Source organism: Sesamum indicum, linkage group LG9 (assembly GCF_026168435.1).
Source record: "Sesamum indicum cultivar Baizhima isolate 11 linkage group LG9, ASM2616843v1, whole genome shotgun sequence".
Lineage (NCBI taxonomy): Eukaryota > Viridiplantae > Streptophyta > Magnoliopsida > Lamiales > Pedaliaceae > Sesamum > Sesamum indicum.
The window spans coordinates 4,445,188-4,459,006 of NC_142665.1; the positions used below are offsets into that span (position 1 = coordinate 4,445,188).

General features: G+C 34.3%; 2 protein-coding genes across 3 annotated transcripts; both read right to left on the minus strand.

Moving 5' to 3' along the window:
• Positions 1-570: 570 nt before the first annotated feature.
• Positions 571-6,461, minus strand: LOC105170592 (5'-adenylylsulfate reductase-like 5). Of its 2 annotated transcripts, none has more exons than XM_011091417.3 (4): positions 6,003-6,461; positions 2,719-2,915; positions 1,915-2,039; positions 571-1,313 (listed from the first exon to the last, which is right to left on the minus strand). In XM_011091417.3, exons 1-4 carry the CDS (start codon positions 6,180-6,182, stop codon positions 880-882), a joined length of 936 nt encoding a protein of 311 aa, XP_011089719.1. In that variant the 5' UTR covers positions 6,183-6,461; the 3' UTR covers positions 571-879. The 2 variants fall into 2 exon arrangements, with proteins under 2 accessions (XP_011089719.1, XP_011089720.1); XM_011091418.3 differs by having other exon boundaries at positions 2,734-2,915; positions 6,003-6,459.
• An 804-nt stretch (positions 6,462-7,265) lies between these two features.
• Positions 7,266-10,974, minus strand: LOC105170593 (mitochondrial dicarboxylate/tricarboxylate transporter DTC). The gene is made up of 6 exons (XM_011091419.3): positions 10,717-10,974; positions 10,134-10,217; positions 9,039-9,100; positions 8,025-8,386; positions 7,715-7,929; positions 7,266-7,627 (listed from the first exon to the last, which is right to left on the minus strand). Exons 1-6 carry the CDS (start codon positions 10,831-10,833, stop codon positions 7,571-7,573), a joined length of 897 nt encoding a protein of 298 aa, XP_011089721.1. The 5' UTR covers positions 10,834-10,974; the 3' UTR covers positions 7,266-7,570.
• Between the last annotated feature and the right edge of the window lie 2,845 nt (positions 10,975-13,819).

Here is a 13,819-nt window from a genome sequence, read left to right on the forward strand (position 1 = left end):
AGAGAGATATCAAGCTTAATTCTTTTAAGGAGGCCTAAGTATATTAAATCTTGACAGTTGATTCCCTCAATTTTTTCAAACTATTACAATTTAGTCCAAATAGTATTTTTATTAAAAAAAAGTATTTTATGCGGATAAAATTCGTCACAACCTTTTAAACTGAATTAGAGTAACTAATTTTTTAATTAAAAGATGGATATATAATTATGACAAGCACCAGCAGATGTAAATGTAATTTGTGTAAAATAGAAGGGGATTATTTGTCTTTTGATAATGACCATTTTCCATTTCTTCTTCCGCAAAGGTATCATTGTGCTTTCGCGCTTTCCCACAATGTAAATTGTTGCAAATATCTAATAGGGCAGTTATAATTTTCAATTTAATAAATTATATTTATAATAAATTTCAATAATATTAATATAATTTACCCATTGAGTTATCATATAATTGCTACTAGAGAAAATATTTAGAACAGACAGCACCACATGACATCGTTTTCATTTTCCTTGAAACATTAAGCTTGAGAGAAAACAATCTCAACGCGACCAAGATGCAAAATACACAGCCGTCTGAATTTTGAGCGTCGATGGAAGTTTTCTGAATTTACTACATGATATACACTGGAGGAACATGTTCTGAAATTTACATTATTCCTCACTACAGTTGAAATCCCAAGTTGACATCCTCATGGTCTTCACATATTGTTACTCTCGAAACAAAGGATGTAATAACTAGAGTTTACAAAAAGAGGGGGCAGAAAAGCAGGAGGGAATGGGGAAAAAAAGAAAGGAGAAGAAAACCCAAGTACTATAGCGGTCACTTCTTGCAGTCTGGTGCAAAGAAGATCCAGTTCGACATGATCCGAGGGACGCAACTAATTTACAAGTCTCTTGAAGGAAATATTCTGGTTGAAGATGTCTCGCCCAATGATACAGAGGCCAAGGATGATGCCCAAACTCGAGCATTTCTTGCCCTTTCATGGAAGTTCCTAGTTTTACACAGCTTTAGCTTGCTCCAAATCCTCTTAACATCAATCAGATGTAGGACATGTGCTAAAAGTTGCCTTGACTCTCCAAAAATGCCCAAGTTCAAATGAGGAATGTATGCCACCCATAGTGCCATTATACGAGACACAATCTCCGGGAAGAAATATAGAAAAGCCCTCAGAAAGACAAATACTGCCGAAAGCACTAGATAAGGTTCCATCAAGAAGGTTTCCTTCAACGATCCTCCATTCCAAAGTTGAAACACTTTTGGACCACTCTCTGAGTTGCTTGATGTTTCTTCAACAATATCTACCACTGGGTAGAGCCCTAAGAAGATAAAAATATTAAGGCATGAGGAAAAAGTCTACCAAATTTCGATTTCCAAAGATTCATGAAAAACATTGATGTTGCCGGTGCAAGCGCCGAGAGAGGTTTGTATAAAAGTGAGTAAGCATCAAAGCATGAGGAATAATAACTGCTACTACAATTAAAGAACCAGGATACATAAGAGAAACAAGCCCATTTTGAAATCAGCACTTCCTTTTTTTCCCCATATCGCATGCAACACACGCCTATCTCCCGCTGGAAACATTTTACAGGAGATTGCATGCAGAATGAATCTACAGCACCTACAGTTTCAGTAGGGCATGCTAATCTAATATTTTCATCCATTTATGCCTTCAAGATAGGCTAGAAATATTTACTTCAAGCACCATAAGCACTCACTGAGTTCAAGAAAGAATGCATTTGAACTCTACAATTTATAATGAGATTAAGATCATTTACTCATTTTGGATTACAATAGAATGGGTACAGAATTCATATTTAATGATGATGGATGCCTAACCCAAAATACAGGCTTATAACGATATCATCTACTCAAAACTCAGTACCAACCGAAAATTAAAAAGTCTGTTGCGGGTGGTACCTGTAGTTCTTTTGTAGAAATTAATAAGCGACTGGAGATCTTTTCGACCATGATACCTCATCCGTGTTGTCTGATTCAATATGAGTAGTGAGGGCACACTGTGAATTCCATACCTAGAGAACACACTGCAAATATCACTCAAGTTAGATTTAGGCAAAATACAGGGGAATGTGGAAAAGGGGCTGTAAACCTCCAAAAAATGTACATGTGTCAGTGTATGCTCACAGGAGTATGCAGGGGCACATGCTAAAACAAATAATATACTTGTGACCGAATAATAACTTAGAGGTGTCAAGTTCTGCCAGTTAAGAACCCCAAAAACCACACTCTGCATTGTGTTGTAATTGGATGATACAACTACTTGCATAAGGCAGACGGATGCAAAGAGGCATTGCATTCTTTTCAGGTAGGCAGGTTACAGGTTTTCTTTTTTTTTTTTTGATCTGGCAATTCATTCATTAAGAGCAGTTAGGGGTTTGAAGCCTCTTGTCACAAAATACATTTTCAAGGATGAGAGGGGGGAGGGGGGGAATGGGTCCATCCAATTAGCTACATAGGCCGATTTGGACACTCCATGTGCAAGTCCATTACAAAGACGGGGAATTTTGCGGAAATCCCAGTTGGGCCTTCTTTCCCAAATTTTTCGAATTTCTTGGACATCAATGAGAGCAGCTTGATCAGGTGATAGGTTGGATGCGCCAAAACTGCTATGATATATAGTTCCAAGGTTTTGGATTGGCTAGTGTCCTAGAAACCAGCACATTTATAACTGGAGGGGCTGAAAAATATATGGAGGGAACATACATTAGAAAAACCCACCTGGGCATGGCTGAAGATTGTTCGACCATTAGATGTTTGATCTGCGGATACATGGAACTGAGAGTAGAAAACTTTGACTGAAAGACGCTTGAGAAAGGACACCAGGAGGCATAGAACAGAACAGCAGTATATTCGTTCTTCGAACCAGAGTTCACAGCATTTTCAAACGAGTCTCCATCCACCTTCAGCACATACTAATTATCAATGAATGGTTGACAACTTTAACCAAAAACATTTTTAGACATCGGCGTATCAGAAAACAAAAAGACAAATACAATGGAAATATATATTTTACGTGGCAAACATCACAATTAATTGGTCACGTGTGGATTAGGTTACCCGATCCTTCAACATCATTATTTTGACCATCATAATAATTGTTGAGAGATGAAAGTGAGTTACTAAGAAGAACGCTTGTTAAAGCCATACAATGTCCATCCTCTTGAGCATTTATTTACAACACACACTTTTGGAGGAGGCAATGCATGTTTCTCATAGCTGATAGTTAAAAGAAATTAAGGAATAGTCACCCATTAGCTGGATGCCAAAAATCTAGTAGTAAAGTGAATCTGCTCTTTCTCAATTATTATGCCTCATTCTCAAATTATCATTAATCTGTTACATTTATCATCAAAATTATGAGATGAACACAGAAAGATAGACAATAAACAATCTGACAAGTGAAAATTAGCAAGCGACCAGGCTGTGAAGTATTGGTAAGACAAGGAGGAAGTGATTGGACTAAAACCCAAAGCAACAACCACAATAAAAAAATGAAAAGTTTTGACTTCCGATTGGGAAATAGCTATTCAGTTGTCCTGGATGTTAAGACTCGCCTTGTTAACCAACAAATCCAACCACAATTAATGAAAAATAGAACTTTAATCCCCATATGGGATGTAGTCGTGCATCCCCAGTAATAAAGCAGTTGGTGCCTTTGGAAAATCAGGAAGAGAAAGAAAATATAGTCAATAAAATAATTAGTCGACACGGTTTCAGTTTCTTGATCATGATATAACACACTGCAAACACCCCCATCAAGCAGACCAATCAAAAGCAAACAACAATTGACCAGAAAAGTATCACAGGTGGTCGCCTACTTGATCTATTTAACAATCAAGCCATAGCATACCAATATCCATATCCAGAGTTTCCCAAACATTGTTAAGTTGTCACTGGATTATCTTATTTATTTGCCTTTTTTCATGTAATAGATACACCAATGCAGTGATCTATTTGGTCACTTTTATGCTTAATATTCTGGACATATAATTGATATCTGAATGTGATGAATGCTCACTTGAATATATGCCCTCTGTAACTGTATAAAATTCACTGAGGACCGAGGCATTCGAGGAGAGTATTTAGACCACCATAACAATGTAGCGCATATTCAATGTTTGCCAAATAGAAAGAACATTGGTGTTGAAGAAACGGAAGACATACTTGTATTTCAAGAACATTGGTGTTGAAGAAACAGAAGACATACTTGTATTTCAAGAACATTGGTGTTGAAGAAACAGAAGACATACTTGTATTTCAAAATCGATGACATTGGAGAAAGATCTAAACTATATTTTAGATACAATATTACGGATTTTTTTTTCTGGGGCACTCTAGGGACCAAAGATTCATATAGAGAAGAGCTAAGTAGTAGATGGTGCAACTGTTTCATGTACAATCAGCAAGAGTAAATCATAAGGGCAAACGATGGAATGAAAGCGACCAAACCATTAACAAAATATATAATGAGAGTGTGACTCCACTAAAAAACAGACACGTGTGAATGTAACGACTTACGGCAAACTCAACCAGAAGCTAAAACAACATTCAAAGATTTTCAGGGGCTGAAAAAGGCACTAGGGATCAAAGTAGGAGATTGGAAGGGACCCGTTAGGCAATCCAGGCTCCCCAGAATCTTTTAATTTGATTCAATCAAATAAAGTTTTGTTTATTTTTTCCTCGAAATAAGGGATAAGAGATAAGTTGGGATAAGCAAAAACTGACAAGTCATCTAAAGAAGGAACAGATGCTAGTTGCATGAGCCATTAATAGTCATGATGTTGACTCCCATGCAAGGTCTCCGACTCTCCAATATGTAAGTCCATCTGTTTCTTCAGTTATTTTGAGAAGTTTCGAATTTCTCGGATCCGCAACCTCATAGAGCCTCATCAATAAATAAATCACTAAACTTGCAATATTTGCTACTTTTAGAATTTATGGTGCTTTCTGAATTATTTGCTCCTTGGGTCATTTCCTTCATCCATTGCAATCTTCTCATAGCTCAAATTAAACCCAGACGCAACTTCTGACATAAAATATCATCAACCTCATACAGAGCACACCAACAAAGAGAAACACTAATTTATGAATCATCCAAGCTTCTTATAAGCAAAATAGAGCACCATCCAGGACTAACAGCTTAAGGTGCAGTCCACCTCATAATATGGGAATTAAATAAAAAATAAGCATTTCATATATTGGGTAGCAAGTAACACTGCTTTTGGTTATGGATCTTGATATTCCAAATCAAACTTAGACGTAAAGCATGAACACAGAAATTTTGAGGAAAAGTTAAAAGAATTAATGGTATCATCAACAACAACACAGCATTAATAGGGAAACTGGTTGAGAATCCTTTACATATAAAATTATATAGGTCAAAATATCCTCAACCAAGTTCGATCAGAACACAGTAATACAGTAGATTCCATCCAAAAGGTTTTGCTCCATAACATCGTATGCTGATGTTCAGTTATTAAACAGTGGGAGACTTCATGTACACCCTTAACACAACTCCTAGCTCTTTAACACAAAAGAAAGCAAGTGATAACCATATTACCAACTAACTTCAGTGAATAATCAAAATACCCCTTCCAAAGCTCTTTGTGGAGAACTCAATCCAACAAATTGTATAGTCATTGAGCTAACAAACCCATCGAAGGCATAGTTGCTATTTTTATGCCTAATTTCCATTCTACGTAAAAGATTTCTTGCATTTGGTTTTTCTAATGATAAAAAGTTCCCCGAGAAAAAAAAAAAAACAGCAGGCACATCAGAGGCAGAAAATCAAAAATAACCTCAGAAGCCCCAACAGGGTCAATAAAGCGGCATGGTCCAGAAACAATGAAATAACTCATAACCAATCAAGAAAGAAGCATAATAATAAACCAATAGGATTAAAAGTCTGACTATTCAAATAAATTTCAATGGAACGAAAACAATACGTAACGGACATAAAAAAAAATGAGAAATCAAATAAGAAATACCTGGATTGGAGAAGAAGAAAAAGGGTTCATAAACGGGCACTGAAAATTGAGATCGTAAACAAAGGCTTTGAAATCACGCTGACAAACGAAGGAAGAGGATCCCAGACGAAACGACATCGCCGATTCCGCCAACACACACATCAACAACATACACAGGCACTTCCCCATCGAAACCTCCATCGAAAATCGTCCAACCTCACAACAAAATCCCAATTCTTTCCCCAGATTATCAGCACAACACAAAGGGAAAAAAATACACAGAACAAAACCCTAGAGCTCAAATCACAAATACTAAAAGAAGAAAACAAAACAAAAAGAATTAGGATTGATGAATCCCTTTCTTCTCTTCTATTATCTGTTTGAAAACCTTTCCCCAATGATTTCCGGACGCCCCTTTTTCTCCTCTCTCTCTCTCTCTCCGATTTATTTTATGTATTGATATTGATTGTCTACTTGTTAATCCTTCTTTCTGTTTTTATACTTACGCGCTTAATGTGGGTAGCTGTTTGTGTGACCTGCCGGGTATGTGAGACCCGGTGACGGTCGCACTTCACTCGTCCATTTGTGGACAGATGGTGGAATGTTTGTGGGGCCCCCCTCTTTGTAATAACTCTATCAAACTTACCCAAATATTTTTTTTAATTCAAAAAACATATAAATACTTTTGAACGATTGATACTTTGTTTTTTTATAAAAAAACAAAGTCATAAAGACAAAAAGAAATTAAATTTTGTTATACTATACGATTGTACTATTTATTTAATAATTTTTTTTCAAAAAAATTAAGAGTAAGCATTAATACATTCATTAAAAAATAAAACACTTCTAACAATAAAACAAATAAATAATTTTTGTGTAACGACCTTAACATTTTATAAGGGGAGTATATAATATTTTTCAAAAATCAAACATGATTTGCATAAAATAATATTGATATTTTTTTATAAATTTATGTATAGATTTTAAAATATATGAACGATTCATGTGTATAGAGCTACCATAACTTGGGGTATAATATAATTATAGTTATCTCCAAATAAAAAACCTATTAAATTTAACAAAAATGAAGAAATAACAGAAATGGATATTGCTATGACTATAACTATAGCAACATTATATAATGCGTATAAATACAAAAAATGGATGTTGGTGAATTCATATTAGATATTTGACCCTACATTGATTGTTGTTTACCAATTACAACAAAATACAATTGTCTTCCCATAGGCCATTACCGAAAGCAAAAACATAGACATGAGCATATATATCATCAATCTTGTTTAAAAAATGAACCATCCCCAACGGATGCATTTTCAGAGTACATAAGATTATTTTGCCAAAAACTTCCCAGATAAAGTAATCTTCCTCCTTGAGAGAATTTTTGACAACTCCAGTCCCTATCCTAATCTGATTCAGTTCGGTACAAAAATCATGTTGATCACTGTAAAAATCATCGTTAACTTGTTGAGGGATGCTAATCACCAAAAACAAGAGTCCAATACAATGCGGCTGAAAACATTATTCTGTTTCAAATGTCAAAGAACAAACACCTCCGTCTGCAGCTTGAATTACAATCCGATGGACTTCTCAAATTTCTGGATTTGGTTCAGGAATATCCAGGTCATCTGCACAACCACACATCAAAAATTAGATTTATGTCCCGACTTGGAGGCTACAAATTTTGCGTGCAAGTAGAGAAAGAGAGTGCGTACCATGACATGAGGGGCAATTCTAACACAATATACTGGAAATCCAGTGTAAAATTTGAAGGGTCCTCCCGACTTCAGTGTTTTCATGGCACAGTCCATTGAACCAGTGTAGGGATACTTCCCTTCAGCATCTGGCTGCATTTTTTGAATTTGGGTTTTTACATAATCAAACGGCAAACTACAGGCTGCAGCAAAAAATCCTGACACACTACTGGCCCCTGAAATGAGAAGAAAAGGCTTCATACTTTGCCAAAAACCAGTTGTTAGAGCAAAGACAAAGGCAGTTTAAGTGTTAATGCAGAGAGTCTCTTACCTAGCACTGTAGCACCCTCACCAAAACCAAGAGAGTCCTTGAAGAACTCCACACTTTGATCATAAGAAGCAAGCATACCCATGTTAAGTGCCATGGCCCTTACCACGGTGGGTCCGGCACCTTTCCAAAGTGCCAAAACTCCTTCATCGGCAACAATGCGATAAAGGGCATGAAATGCGTTCGTATAATTCCGACGTTGTGCAGCAGGTAAAGTTGCATCAGCCTGCATGCGTATCAGTGCCAAATCTGCAGGACTGCCAACACAGGCTCCAATTGCTCCTGCAGTCAAACCACATAGAGCCTTCTGGTAAAGCGGCAAGGGCTTCCCATCATTGGCCTCTATTGCTTTGTTTGTCAACATCCTATTACAGAACATAATAAGTTCCCAGAGTAAATGGATGCTATTCTATAATTTAATTCTAAAGAATGTGAAATTTTCTAGAGTGCACTGTAATAAAGCATAGGTGAGACACAGTCAGACTTTTCCTTCCAGTAAACAGTACATGTAATCAGCAATTGGAAGTTCATAACGGTTGAACTGGATTAAGGACTTGATGCTGAAGCAGCCACACATTATCAGATATCTAATTTACGGAACATAAAAGGTTTCCTAACATGGACAGGCCCCACAAACCAACCCCCCAAAAATGTATATTTTGTATTACATTCATTTCATTGCACCAATTGTGACGAACTGCTTTAATTAGGAATGAACGAAATATGGAAATTAACTGCCATGGTAAACCAAGAAGGATAAGAGAAATTAATATATGTGGAGATTTAGTGGAAATATTTTTTGGAAGGATGTGAGGGAAATTGCACAGCCTTAAGTCATTGCATAATTATATCATAACTAATAATAGCGAGTTTTTCTTCTTTATATTTAATGCTGTGGAGGTGAAGGATTAATGAAACTGGTCCAAATCGCAGATGCAGGAGGAAGCTAACCACAATCAAGAAAAGTTAGCATGCTCATGACTCCATATAGCTACAAGGTCAAGAACAAGTACTCACTTAAAGGATCCAAGCCGAGCAGTGGTATATGTAGCTTGTCTAAGAAGCCCAGCAGACAAACCCTGTACACGAAAAATATTGATAAGGGGAGGCAACTTGACAAACCAAAAGACATTGTTCAAATGAAGTTTTTCATGTGAGTTTAGAATAAGAATCAATTCACAAGCAATAAGCCTTAGATTCTCCTACATCATAAAAGGTATGCTGAGATACCATCCACTGTCATAGACTCATATGTGAAAGGCATGATACATAGAGACCTTTCCGTCAATGAAATAACTACTCAAAAACAAGTTTAAAATTATACATCATGTCCATCCACCGAAAAACATAGGAGATGACAGAGATTCCTCAACTTAATCAAAGATGTGCCTGTCTTGACGAAAATAATTCCCACGAGAGAATCATGTATCAGAATGACACCATAAATTCTGCAACAACTGCCCAATAAAATTAAAGATGCATCTTTCAGGGCATATATTCAAAAACTTAGCATAAAAAAAGAACTTCTCGTACAGCAATCTAAGAAACATTTGGTTTAAACACTAAGTGCTATGTTTAGTTATAACTCCTTGAAACGAATTCTTCCCATCACTCAGATCCCACATTCATTACATTATAAAGAAAATCAAGCTGCAATCTAACTCACAAATCATCAAGTATGCTACTGCTTCAACTACCTTTAAGCCTCTATCTCCATAAGGGTGGTCTTGATGAAGGGTAAGAGCTTAGAACACTAGAACTTGCTAATTTTAACTGATAAGCATATTATAAACTCTCTTGTACGACACTAAATTAATTTAGCTCTGATGGCACTAGTTTGGGTTAGAACACATCTCAGCAAACCACAATAAAAAGACAGTGTCATACAAAATGTTATTTAGACCAAATATTTTCCACAAGAAATTCAATGGTGCCTCCACAAAAGCTGCAGCAACCTTATGACTCAAACCAGTCGAAAATTAATCATTACGAATACATATATTACTCAATATCATCCTTGTAATACAATTTCACTTCTGGTCATGACCAACAACAAAAACCATATCAAAGAAACATGTAAAACATCATAAGATTGAATCTTGCTAAACAAACCTTGTAAAAGGCACCAACACCTTCATTTTTCAGCATGGTCTTGGTCACCTCAGCAGCTGATCCCTGACCCAGTTGTATTCTCACCTGAAAATAAGAAAGAAACATCACAGATCAAAATCAAAACCCTTCAGCTCATACAAACACAAAAAAGGGATCCCAATATTATTCCAAGGGACGATTTCGAGATTCAATATACAGCAATTGAAAATTAGATCTAACAAGACCGCAATGAATACATCCTCCAACCAAAACACCCTAAACCAACACTTACTCGACAAAAAACAGCACTACATCATTAAACACCGAGAACGAAAAGGAGATCTAAAACCCATGACAAAACCATTCGAAAAGGATCGATACCCAGAAATCAAACAAACAGAGACCAACCCAACAGTAAAAAAACCTCAACAAGATTCCTTCTTTAGATTCAAAATCAAAAACCCATTCGATCCAAGATCTGAAACCACGCCAACAATAAAACCTAACACTCATCCATGAAAAACAAAAAACCCAATCCAAAAAGAACCAAATCCTTGACAACCAACAAACTAGAAACAATTCCTACACACCAGAATTCCAATACCTTAATCATATCGATAGGCTGAATAACACATGTAGCAAGCATTCCAGATGCACCTCCATTAACGAAAGGCTTCACGGTGGGCCAGACACCAGCTGATTTCGGCTTCTCCTCCCCCATTCTTTGGATTCTTCCTTTTTTTCTTTTTCTCTCTAGTTTTCTTCAAGCGAAGAGAGAGAGAGAGAGAGAGAGAGTGGTGCTGTCTGTGGTGAAAAGCACGAGGGCTTGGGAGAAGGATTTTAATGGCAGCGGTTGCTGTATCATGGGTTGGCACTTGCCCTTACCATTGTGGCTCACGCCTGACGGGGTTTTACACTCTCCAATTACTAAAATACCCCTGCCTATACTCACCAGTCACCAACCATATCAAAACAAAAAATCGAATGGCACAAACGAGGTAATAATTTCTCTTTTTCTTTTTTAACAATAAACCATATAATAATCACCGTATATTACAACCATTTTTTTTAGATTTAATATAATTATAAATACTCTTCATTTTTTAAAAAATTCAAAAATATTTTTTAATATTTGATAAAATTATATAATTCTTAAATAAAGATTTTAAAATTAAAAAAATATTGATTATTTTTCAAACAACGATTGGGTATTTATAATTACGTCAAACCTTATGACAGCTCGTTGTAATTTACCCTAATAATTAATATCTGTATATCACCTCATAAACTAATGAGTGTAATGCTAACTCTCCTTAAATTGTTTGATTGGATAAAATTCGCCTTGATGCTATGAATAATTATAAAGGTGTCGATATATTTTAGTATTTTTACTCATTAAATAATCACCAAATTATTCTTAAACTAAAATTAATAATAATTACCATGTAAAAAAATATTTAAAAAATGATAATTTAAATTAAAAGTAAAATAAAAAATTAATATAATAAATACACAATAAATATAATATCATAAATGACTCGTATATACTTTCAAAAAGAATGTGTCAATATATTTAACTAAAAATTGAACATTCACTCATCACTTAATTTTTAGTCCATAATACTTAAAGGACTTAACTTACTAATTAAATTTTACTTTATTATAACTAAAATCTAATTTATCCCATTACAAAAATTTTAAATGAATATTATATATATATATATATATATGTATTCTATTTTACTTATATTGAAAATATGTTTCTTGAAAGATTCTTTATAAAAAAAATTAGCCGTCAAGACACGCCCAAAGAATTTAAAATCTTAATAAGGTTTTAAAATCATTTTTATTAATATTTTGATATTTAGGTTTGTATTTGTACTTTAGATTTGAATAATTTTTTTCCCAAAAAAAAAATATTTTAAAAAATTTAACATTTTTGTGGATGCTATTTTAGTAATATATGTGACCCTTTATTCCTCTCTTTCCTTTTCCTTTATTTTTTTGTATTTTCTATTTTGTTGGACCACAATTTTCTCAAGACCATTTATTTTTCTTCACCCTTTTATTTTATTTTATTATAGGAGTTTTTCTTATTTTTACTTAACGAAATTTATATTTACCTATAAAGAATTATTTAATTTGACAAGGGTATATCAGGTATTGTGTTCAAGATTCAACCTTGGCCTCACAAAATCTTTATCCCCACACAACTTATTACCTACACCAAGTGGCGATGCTTTACGTGATTTGGGGGCCAAACACTAATAACATAAAATTTATGGGCGGTTATGAAATAAATATTTTTTTTGAAAAAATAAAATGTTGCGCGCCTTTCAAGAGGACCAACTTGGCTCACCTATCAATCTCACTTGGAGACATTTACCAAATATGCCCCTCCATTTCTCTTTAATTTGCATTCTCACCCCATCTAAAGTTGTCCTCATCTTCCATGTAGTGGAGGTATGCACTTTTTTCTTTTACGTCGTGTGTGAAAATATTAAACAGTGTAAGTGTCCGTTTTTGCATTTAAAATGCAATTTTAGTTTATTGTGTTGTTTGGTCACTTTTTCATTGATATACTTTTTAAATTAAATTCAGTCGAAATCGTAATTTAGTAAATCACTTGTAATCACATCACAATTATATTTTATTTAATTTACACATTATGCCCATTAATAATTATTTTGATTCATACGTTAACATTAAGAATGATGTTCATTTTGAAGTTTAATTAAATGCAAATCAATTAGAGATGAAGGAAAAAACTAACCTATAAGATAAAGGTTGATATTCCAGGAAAAAAGACAAAGAAGAAAGGAAGTTAAATTTTACACCCCTAAATTTTAAGAAAATGTGCAAAACACCCCCTCCATGTAAAAGGTGCACATCACGCGAGTGGGGTGGGATTTTACTTCATTTTTAGCGATAAAATGACTGTTATACACTTAATCATAAATTGTTAGATTTTGTTTTATATATTATCAACGGTCTGTATTTAATAAACAAATCAATGGTTTATTTCTTTTTTAATTTAAATCAATGGTATATATTTGATATACAAATTAATGGCTTATATCCATTTGAATTAGATCAATAACTCAAATTTATTCAAGTTATAAAAAATAAATTTATAAAAATAGAATTATACAATGAATAATACATAAAATATACATGTGCATTGTCGATATACATATATACAGTATTTAGAAATTAAAAAAATACATAAAAAATAAAAGGATGACGGAAAAGGGGGGAGGGAGGAGGCAGGGAGGTAGTGGCGGAGGCGGGAGGCGAGGGGGAGCGTCGGAGGTGGCAAAGGCCGGCGGGGGCTGCTTGCGGAAGACGAAGAATTTTTCTTTTCTCTTATTTTCTTTTTTTTTAATTATTTGTGTTTTTATATAAATAATATATAAGATATGAACCGTTGATTTATATTATATAAAATCAAACGATTGTAAAATAAAGATAAAATATTTAAAAAATAATAATAAAAAAGAAAAACCATGAGTGCACAATACTATTATCGTGAAGGGGGTATTTTACATATTTTTTAAATATTGAGGGGGGTAAATTGCTCTTTTATTTTTCACAAAGATGCTAATTACTTGTTTTTCATATCACATATAGGTAAATTATAATTTGCCCTTTTATAATGAATTAAATTGGACTAAATCATACTGTATATATATTAAAATAGTGAGATT

Coding starts and splice junctions, on each gene's coding strand:
- LOC105170592 (XM_011091417.3), bottom strand. CDS start 6,182: ATGGAGGTTTCGATGGGGAAGTGCCTGTGTATGTTGTTGATGTGTGTG. Junction 2,916..6,002: donor TTTCTTCTTCTCCAATCCAG/GTATTTCTTATT, acceptor TATGTGCTGAAG/GTGGATGGAGACTCGTTTGA. Junction 2,040..2,718: donor CCCAGGTGGGTTTTTCTAAT/GTATGTTCCCTC, acceptor TGATATTTGCAG/TGTGTTCTCTAGGTATGGAA.
- LOC105170593 (XM_011091419.3), bottom strand. CDS start 10,833: ATGGGGGAGGAGAAGCCGAAATCAGCTGGTGTCTGGCCCACCGTGAAG. Junction 9,101..10,133: donor GTGTTGGTGCCTTTTACAAG/GTTTGTTTAGCA, acceptor TTTCGTGTACAG/GGTTTGTCTGCTGGGCTTCT. Junction 7,930..8,024: donor TGAGGGTGCTACAGTGCTAG/GTAAGAGACTCT, acceptor TTCTCATTTCAG/GGGCCAGTAGTGTGTCAGGA.